The following is a 9,343-nucleotide window of genomic DNA, read 5'->3' on the forward strand; positions in this document are numbered from 1 at the left end:
TACTATAATAAAGTATATAATAATGCAATGCTAATCGACATAGCCTTTATCACTGCTTAGAATACTATGAAACGTAGGGCTGTCAAAAAAAAAATCGAATTTCGAATATTCGTTGAATGAAAAAAAAAAAAATCCACATTCGAATGCAAAAACGTGAACCAACTAGATGCGGCGCTGCTATGTTGTTCATTCAATATATTGTGGAAAACGAGAGCATCAGTGTGGAGAAGATGTTGTTTACGTCAAAACTGAAATTGTATTAAACTATACATACATGCATGGTGCTGTTTTTTCTTCTTTTAAGTGTTTAAGCAACTTTATTAATTATATATGGTTTATAAACATTATTTTAAACATTATGCACTTTTTTTTTCAAAGATAGTCGTGTTATTTTATTACGCTTTGAAGAAATGTGCCTAATATTTTGCGCAATGCGCCCTCTTGTGGCCTCAGGACAGGAGAGAAGCCAAAAGCTTTTTTTCCCCTAACTGAAATTATGCCTTTTAAATTCGAATATAATTCGAATTTTGATTCACTGACAAGCTACGCATGTAGCTTCCATAATCGCAGAACCATTTCTTCGATTTCATAATCGTGCGATTAAATCGTCTGCGATTATGAACGCGATTTTGCATAGCTTGTCAGTGAACTACGGCTCTGTAGTAAATGCTGCTCCGTCTGAAAGCTTGTGATGGAGATTTACTACTAATCACAGAACCGGCTTTACTGACAAGATGCGCATGACAATCGCATTCGATTAATCGTGCAGCCCTAGCGTCGGCTCTCCACATCTACTATTCACTGCTCTTGAAGTTAACCCAACTATGGGTTGATTCCAAACTTGTAACACAGTGAAATAAGTATTTTTATTAAAAGCAAACCAATTTGTCATATTTTCCGTATCAAACAAAACGCATATATAAATGATTGACCTTGATTATCCCGCCTGTTCTCAAGCTTGTCACAGTGTATCCACACTAGACTAGAGGCCAAATGAGGTATTTTCTAAAAGCATGCTTGTGGTTTGGAACCGCCTTTGCGTTGGCACATGTTGCTCACTGGGTTTTGGAACAGATAATTTGTTCTATCATTTGAAATGCAGATTTCGTGAAATCTTGTAACCGCACCGTGACAGCAGAGTTTGTCTGGATTTTCCACAGATGCAAACCAAAGTCAGGGGGGAGACACGAAGAGGAAGTCCCACTGACCACCACAACCAGAATGTACAAGTGGACACCGCTGGCGACGGATGTTTTCAGCTGCTTGGATGAACACCTGCTGCGCTTTCTTTCATTAACGACCCTTCTTCAATTAACGTCATTCTGCTTTTAATCGATCAGTGTTCTGGACGATTGGAGTGAGCCGGGTGCATTTGAATTTTTGTTGTTTGTCAACATGTTTACACAAGACCTTAATCACTGTGGACATAGAGCTAGAGGAAGTGAGAGGAGTACGAAACAAAGCAACATCATTTCTATTTAAGTTGATGTCGGCTGGAAACGTGCATTCCTGTGGTTATTTTTTTTCCTAAAGGGATGGGATAGTCCAACCATTTCCTTCTAAGACTGTTGGAATAGAAGCTGTTAATAATACATATGGGTAAATAATTTATCATTTTTCGACAGGGACATATTATGATGTTTAAGTGTATTAGTAGAATAAAATGGTATGTATATAAAATATACATTAATATTAAGTGATACATTTTCTTTGGAGGTCAGTACGTGTGATGTTCCTCTCATCTGTGCGTGCAGATGTCTTGCTGTCTTTGGTGCTGCATATCTCACTGGACCTTGTGAAAGAAAAAAGAAAAAAAAACACATTCTTTTACAGATGAATGAATCATGTGTGAAAGCTTTTCATAGAGGAAAATTATGAGATTGTAGCCTACTTGAACTTTCAGTTTAGTTTTGCTTAATATCAGTACAAGAACTCCCAAGACTGTCAATAAAACGCCTTAGTTTGCAAGTTTGAATAACTATGCAGGACTGTAAATGCTTCAATGCAAAGTAAGCTACTGCTTAGAGCTCCACTTTTGACATTAGTTGTGTTTGTGTGTGTTTGATGGGTCTGCCATTACCTCGCTGGACCGTTAATTCTTCCTTCCATGTCTCTGTTCCATTTCATCCTTTGCAACCACCTGTTCATTTCAAAATGTCTGGCACTGCTCACCTGCATCTTATGACTGTGTTCAAATGAGAATTGGCACCAAAGATGACAGCGTTCGCTCAGAGTTGACAAGCAACAGGTCAGGTGTCTGTGTGTGCTCAGTTCAAATGAGAATTGGCACCAAAGATGACAGCATTCGCTCAGAGTTGACAAGCAACAGGTCAGGTGTCTGTGTGTGCTCAGTGTAACATCTTAAATGTGTGGTCTCTGTGGATATTGTGATGGACTGACTTTTAAAATCCAATTTTATATATTGCTTTATTTTATTTTCTAAAAATGCTGAAGTGGATGGGCGTAATTTTAACTGATGCTCACCTTGAAAATTCTTATTTGGGTAGATTATTTTTGTCTTGATTCTGGAATTCAAATGCTGTCATTTTTGTTTCAAGTACAAGCTCTAAAAATTCAATAAAAAACATTGGCGGATATGGTTGTAAAGTTACTGGCATAACTGAGGGACTGTAGCTCACCCAAAAATGAAAAATCTGTCATTAATTACTCACTCATGTTGTTCCAAACCCGTAAGACTTTTGTTCCTCTTCGGAACACAAACTAAGATATTTTTGATGATATGTATAATATAAATTGTGCAGAGTTATATGTGGAAAAAATACACACACGCACTCTGCACATATGCATTTAGTGTGGGTTTAGGGTTAATGAGAGCGACAAATACATAATTGCAAGCTATAGAAAAAATACCTATGCATTTAGATGAACATATGTATATTATATTGTTTTTCATTAATATGTAATTGTGCAGTATGTACACATCTATCCACACACAGCTAGACAGACAATTTATATATAAACTCATATATTCTGTCTATACCAAGCATTAAACTAACTCATAGGCCGACCACTATTATTAAAGCATAACAAACACTCGTCATTCCTTTTTATTTCAATAAGAAATAAAAGCAACTTCAGAAACAGGAGAAAGCATGCTTCTTCTACAATGAATGTTTTATTTTTTTCCTTTACAAAACTCTGTCATCTAGAAATAGTTACAGTATACAAGAGGAGAGACATTTGCAGTTGAGCGCCTGGTTGTCAACAGCCAGTACAATAATAGAAGTGATAATATAGCAATAATAATGGTAACTGCAATAATAGTAACTAGATCATGGATGATAAAGCTTTAAACCAAATGAAATCACACTTGCTCCTTGCCGCCAGAGGCTTCTTTATATCAAACCAACATTAACACTGATATCCCTCAGATCTTCATGAGAATACAAGGGATACGAGACCTATATACTGGATATGATTCATAGCAAAACAAAAACGGGTTACATAGCATTTTATTTCAATTGCCTTCAGCCAGTTTTGCCTTCATATTAGCGTTTCTTCATTACTCATGCGAGACATACTTCCATGGATGTTTTCTAATTAGTGTCTAAGGCACTTTAAGAAACACGTCATTAAATGCTAACAGTGGAACAGGTTAGTACGCTTTCCGTTCATCCTCTTAATACTACTAGTGTTCAAAGCATCCCGTCCACAGCTATACTCGCCACCAAAATGCCTGTGAATGAACCTGTTCAATATTTCCTGTTGCTTTCAGCGCTGATTTCTCATTGATGTCTGGACCGTTTCAAACATCTTCCAATAAACTTTCCTTTTGGTTTCACTTGTAGTGTATCTAATAGAGCAGCTGGGTTTGAGAAGTACCATCATACTGTCACATATACAGGAAAAAAAAACCTTAAAGAGATTACATATGTATGCTTCATCTCGACGTGCATTTGCATCCAGAATACTTCATATTTCCTTTCCAGTTGAAATGGCCTTTTATGGCTTTCTTACAATGTGCAGTTAAAGGTGATTCGTGATTACATTCCAATTCCTAAAACACAAACCGCCTCCGTCACAGCTAAATCTCCCAAATAAGATCAAACAGGCCTAGAGTTGAATGAAGATAAACACGCAGGATTTCTTGCGTTTTAACTATTTAATGTTTAAATGTTAATGAGATGCTGAAGCGAGCAGCTTTTTCACAGTTTTTCCTTTTCTTTTCTGGTCCGTTTCAGATCCGGTCCAGTGCAACAGGACTTTTTTTTTTTTCTTTTAGTGTTGGCTTGTAGCGAACGAGCAGCACATGCATCTCTATCGACCCAAAATCTGCAAACCGTGTTTATTTGGAGAATTGTACTGTACAACTAAGATCCAATCCGTCACGTTTGCTTAGCTAGCTGATGGTTTTACATCATTAACTAGATTGGAGTGAACACTTTCATTGCACGCTCTTATGAATGAGTATATTCATGTACGCAAAGCAAAGTTTGACATTTGAAATGCACTTCTATAGTGTGTTCTGTTGTGAGCGCGGTATTTTGTAGGCTACAGTTGCAGGAAACACTAATTGGCTCGGTCTTGAAGCATCTTGGATTTAGAATAAGGCAGAGTTGATGCTCCCTTGGTAGGGAGGGGATAGAAATGGAGATTTGAGGGTAGCTTATGTCTGAACGTGTGTGTGTGTGTGTGTGTATGTGTATGTGGAAGTGTTAGTGTAGTTGTGTGTTTACATCGCTCACTGGTCCTCTTTCTGTACTGTGGACCCCACATAGCTAAAGGAGAAGAATGAGGTGCTGGAGAGGAGGAAGCAGTGGGGCTGGGTGACCACAGGAGGGCGGCTGTGCTCTACTCCGCTTGAGCCGGCGGGTTCTCGTTCAGGTCGCTGGCCTTGCTGTCCGCGTCATCGTCAGAAAACTCCCCTTCCATCTGCAGCTGCCTGCGGCCAGAACGGCTTGAGGAGAAGCTAACAGAACCTCCTCGCCTGCAGGAGACCACAAATAAGGTATTAGAGCACATTACCCAGCACTCTATATACTATTATAGTATTCATATTTTGAATTGTCTTTTATTTTTAATATTTTTAGCTTTCATTTTAATTTTAGTAATTTTGTTATAGTTCATCTTTTTTTTTTTTTTTTATATTTCTATTTATCACTATGAGTTTAGTAATTTTATGTGCTTTAGTCATTTTTATTAGTTTTTTTTTTTAAACAATTTTATGTGCGTCTGTAATGTTTTTATATATGTATTTAGCATTATTTTTATTTCAGTTTTAGTAATTTGTTTTATGTTTTTTATCATTCTATTTGTGACCCTGGAGCACAAAACCAGTCTTAAGTCGCTGGGGTATATTTGTAGCAATAGCCAAAAATACATTGTGTGAAAGAATATGACATCTGAATGTATTTTGCTTGAAAATGCACTACACTAAAATGCATTTTTCTATGTTTTTTGTCCAAAATGTTGTATGTCTGATGAAACCTATCTGCATTCAAGTGGTGATAAAACATGAACACATGAAGATAGAATAAAATTGTTTTTTTGTTTAAAAGCAGAGGCTCAGTTCTTTATTTTGATATATAATATGTTCATATATTCATAGCAGAAAATATTCTAGGCCGTCAAATTTAAGTGAATTTAAAGGCCATTTTCTCAATATTTAGATTTTTCTGCACCCTCAGATTCCAGATATTGTCCTATCCTAACAAATTTTTTATAATTTTTATTCGTTTTTAAAGATATTTCTATTTTGCACGTATTAATTTTATTTCGCATTAGTAATTTTATGTGCATTTGTCAAATTGTTTTTATATTTGTATTTAGCATTCATTTATTTTTATTTCAGCTTTAATAATTTGTTAGGTGCTTTTATCATTTTTAAGTTTTTTATAGTTTTATTTAACATGAACTCTTTCCCCGCCATTGACAAAATATCTTGTTAATTAAGAGACAATGCTTCAAAGACGAGTTTTTACGGCAATCTGTGTTCTAGGTGTATTACAGTAAGGAAAGCCCTAGCGCATGCCCTGAATGAGTTACGGGACTTCCACGATCACTCATGTTTTGACCATTTTGAATCTGATCGGGATGAAGTAGTCAGTGAGGGAGATGCCTTTACAGACACAGGAACTTCTAGTTGTGTCGTGGATAGACCGATAACCCGTCGATCTGGATATGTATGCATGTGTGTGTATATGTGTGTGCATGATCTATATATGTATGTGTATATATATATATATATATATATATATATATATATATATATATATGTGTGTGTGGGTGCCATGAAATTTTAGTGAAAATCATCAAAAATGCTGGCGGTGGCTGGCAACTTTTAAAAAAAATGCTGGCGGGGAAAGTTAATATATTTTAATTTTAGTTTTCGCAATTTTGTTGTGTGCTTATTTACATTAGGTTTTTAATTTTTTTTTATATATATAATCTTTTTAATATAATATTTATAGTTAGCATTAATAGTACTTTAAGTACTTTAACTTAAATGAAAATTAGAAATGTAAAAATAAATATTTTAATATAATATTTATATTGTATTTAATTTCAGCCTTATTTCAATTTCTGAAAATTATTTTTAATAGCTTTAGGTTTTGTTGTCAACCAACAAATGTACAAACTCAGCTATTTCTGGTCCAACAGTGTCTGAAATGGCAGTGAATATCAGCACTGCATCATTATTAAACAGTAGATAGGACATGATATGAATGCACAAATAAACAGGGTCAGATATTGATACAAGGATCTAAAGTATTGCAATATATCAGTATCAATATGTACCTGAGGCGGTTTTTGAGCGTGCTGACCTCTCGGCTCAGACCCTCACTAGCTTCGGTGGCATCGTCCAGCTCTCTCTGCAGCTTCCTGCGGGAGGCGTTCGCTCGAGTCGCCTCTTCCTCAGCCTCCTCCAGCTGCCTCTTCAACTGCTTCATGCGGGAGTTTGCCTTCTCCATCTAAAGACAGACAGAAATTCTGAGTCTCAGGTTTCTCTCTTATGAGAGAAAAACAACTAACTACAATTTATTGTGCATTATGTTTAGAGCTGTAAATCTGAAATTGAATTTAGCTCGGAGAGCAAAGTGGTTCGCAATTTATTTGACTAAGGTATAACATGTAATAATTGAGCAGCACATCAGCATATAAGAATGACTTCTGAAGGATCATCTGACACTGAAGATTGAAGTAATGATGCTACAAATTTAGTTTTGCCATCACAAGAATAAATTACGTTTTAAAATACAGTACATTCAAATAGTAAACAGTTGTAATAATATTTCACAATAGAACTGTTTTTACTGCATTTTCGATCAAATAAATGCTGCCTTGTGACAAGTTTATCCGCAAAATCTGTCCAGCGCCTTGGTAGCATAGTTTTGGAAAAAACTTGTAGAAATGCTATAAAACCAGCAAATCAGAAAATGGAAATCTTTAGATTTGTCCATTTTATAGGTATCAGATGTTTCATAAACAGTCCATGGAAGTGGTGTAATTTTTTTTCAGCATAAGCTGCTGGGGACCTAGTACACTTTGAGAATGGAGATTAGGATTTGGGTTTCATTCACCTGCTCTTTGTACTGGTCAGCATGGCGCCGCTCATCCTCCACTTGCATGAACACCTCCTTGAGTTTCTTCTCTGTGCGACGCACAATCTTATTGGCTGCAGCTCTCTCCCTGTGAAGCGCACAGATCATACACCATTGCCAAAACACGAGTTAGTGCCAATGGTTTTCATTCAGTCAGAACGTGGCATTAATTGGTTTCTTTTCACGGTTGCTTACTTTGCTTCCTGTTCAAGCTGCTCCTCTAGCTGGATAATCTTGGCCTCCAGGGCGGCGATAGAGGCCTTGAACTTTGATTTGATGGATCCCTCAAGTTCCTGCAGTTTGGCCTTCAAATCTTTGTTTTGCCGCTCCAGCTGCTGACGGGCATTCTCGCTCTTCTGGGCGGCACTGCGCTCTCCCGCCAGCTCGGTGTTCAGGGTATCCACCTGAAATACAGGCACAACAGCTGTGACTAAAGACGTGATGTGTCAAATGTAGCCAAGAATGCTTATAAAGATGACAATTAGACATCTTGCAAAGATCACAAGCACACAGAACTTTGAGAGCAGGCCATGATGACAAGTTTAAGAGTGTTGAAAACATAGCTTGATCATAATTACAGCAGCTTCCTCAACACCACACCTGCATAGTGGTCTTGCGGAAGCGGTCGTTCAGGAGCTCCATATTGCTCTGTTCCTCCTCTAGCTCTTCCTCCAGCTGGGCAATACGAGCCTCCAGCCTCCTCTTCTCATCCAAGAGGGCTGCCCTGAAGAAGTGAAAGTTAGAAAGAAAGTTAGTTGCGACTTCCGGTTCACACTGACTTTGAGAGGTTTGCAGCACAATGACTCACTTTCCAGAGGCACTGTTGGAAATCTCATCTGCAAGCTCGTCTCTTTCCTGTTCAGCGTGGCGTCGGGCTCTCTCTGAAGATGCCAGGTCCTAAAATCACAACCAAACCATAAACAAAGACTCGCCAGTTGAACTAATCCAACTTAAAACGGTGTAGAAAAACAAGCAACAGATTCTTCAGAAAGGCTTTTTTCAAACAGACATGTATTTCAGTGTCGGCTCACCTCTTGCAGCTGCAGAATCTCAGCCTCGAGACTCTTGAGCTTCTTCTCGTTCTCCTTAGACTGAGCGAAGATCTCATCACGAGAAGCGCGCGCCTCCTCCAGCTCCCTCTGGTAGTCCTTCATCTGGGCCTGGATCAAAACAGAGAGATGTTGTCATCTGTTCTTCTCACATTTTGTCATATCACTATACTGACTATGACCTAAAATATTAAGTCTCAGTAATGCAGTCAATGATGTAGACATCTGTGTCACTACTAAAAGGCAGATGCACTTGGAGCTTGTGAGGATAAACAGATTATGCTAACAAGTCATTTCTTGCATTATCTTTACATTTCTGTGCATGAACAGCAGCATTCTGGAAAAGATTCTACCTGGAGTTTGCGTAGCTGTTTAATGGCTTCATCACGGGCTTTGTTTGCAGCCTCGATCTGAGCTTCCACATCTTTGAGGTCCATCTCCAGTTTCTTCTTGGCAGCTACAGCAAGAGCTCTCTGCTTCCTTTCATCTTCAAGCTCTGCCTCCATCTCACGCACCTGAAGGAACAGGAATCATGGATCAAAAACATATATCAGACAGGTTAACTATGAATAAAAACTATTTCAGACTGTCACAAATTTGTTACTTGTTGCTTCTTAAGGTATTAACCCTTTTTTACACAAAGTTGCCTCAAGACTTACTTTCTTTACTTGAAAGCACGTCAGATATATATATATATATATATATATATATATATATATTGTGTGTGTGTGT

The 9,343-nt window shown here is 37.6% G+C and overlaps 2 protein-coding genes across 4 annotated transcripts in view; one reads left to right on the forward strand and one right to left on the reverse strand.

Annotated features, from left to right (window-relative positions):
* Positions 1 to 2,685, forward strand: part of ubn2a (ubinuclein 2a) — a 22,976-nt gene extending 20,291 nt beyond the window's left edge. For all 3 annotated transcript variants that reach the window (XM_016473415.1, XM_016473416.1, XM_016473417.1), the window contains 2 exons: positions 1,161 to 2,253; positions 2,335 to 2,685. In XM_016473415.1, the coding sequence (XP_016328901.1) occupies positions 1,161 to 1,207 (47 nt within the window). In that variant the 3' untranslated portion in view covers positions 1,208 to 2,253; positions 2,335 to 2,685. The remainder of the gene's footprint in view (positions 1 to 1,160; positions 2,254 to 2,334) is intronic.
* Positions 2,686 to 4,184: 1,499 nt separating this feature from the next.
* The window catches only part of LOC107678197 (myosin-10-like), a 74,197-nt gene continuing 69,038 nt past the window's right edge, over positions 4,185 to 9,343 (reverse strand). Inside the window, exons 36-43 of the mRNA XM_016473390.1 lie at positions 8,965 to 9,126; positions 8,594 to 8,722; positions 8,371 to 8,459; positions 8,163 to 8,286; positions 7,758 to 7,966; positions 7,542 to 7,650; positions 6,760 to 6,932; positions 4,185 to 4,948 (exon numbers count right to left, since the gene is read on the reverse strand). Of these exons, the coding sequence (XP_016328876.1) occupies positions 4,813 to 4,948; positions 6,760 to 6,932; positions 7,542 to 7,650; positions 7,758 to 7,966; positions 8,163 to 8,286; positions 8,371 to 8,459; positions 8,594 to 8,722; positions 8,965 to 9,126 (1,131 nt within the window). The 3' untranslated portion in view covers positions 4,185 to 4,812. The remainder of the gene's footprint in view (positions 4,949 to 6,759; positions 6,933 to 7,541; positions 7,651 to 7,757; positions 7,967 to 8,162; positions 8,287 to 8,370; positions 8,460 to 8,593; positions 8,723 to 8,964; positions 9,127 to 9,343) is intronic.

The sequence above is a fragment of the Sinocyclocheilus anshuiensis genome, unplaced genomic scaffold (assembly GCF_001515605.1).
Source record: "Sinocyclocheilus anshuiensis isolate Anshui unplaced genomic scaffold, SAMN03320099.WGS_v1.1 scaffold648, whole genome shotgun sequence".
NCBI classification, from domain to species: domain Eukaryota; kingdom Metazoa; phylum Chordata; class Actinopteri; order Cypriniformes; family Cyprinidae; genus Sinocyclocheilus; species Sinocyclocheilus anshuiensis.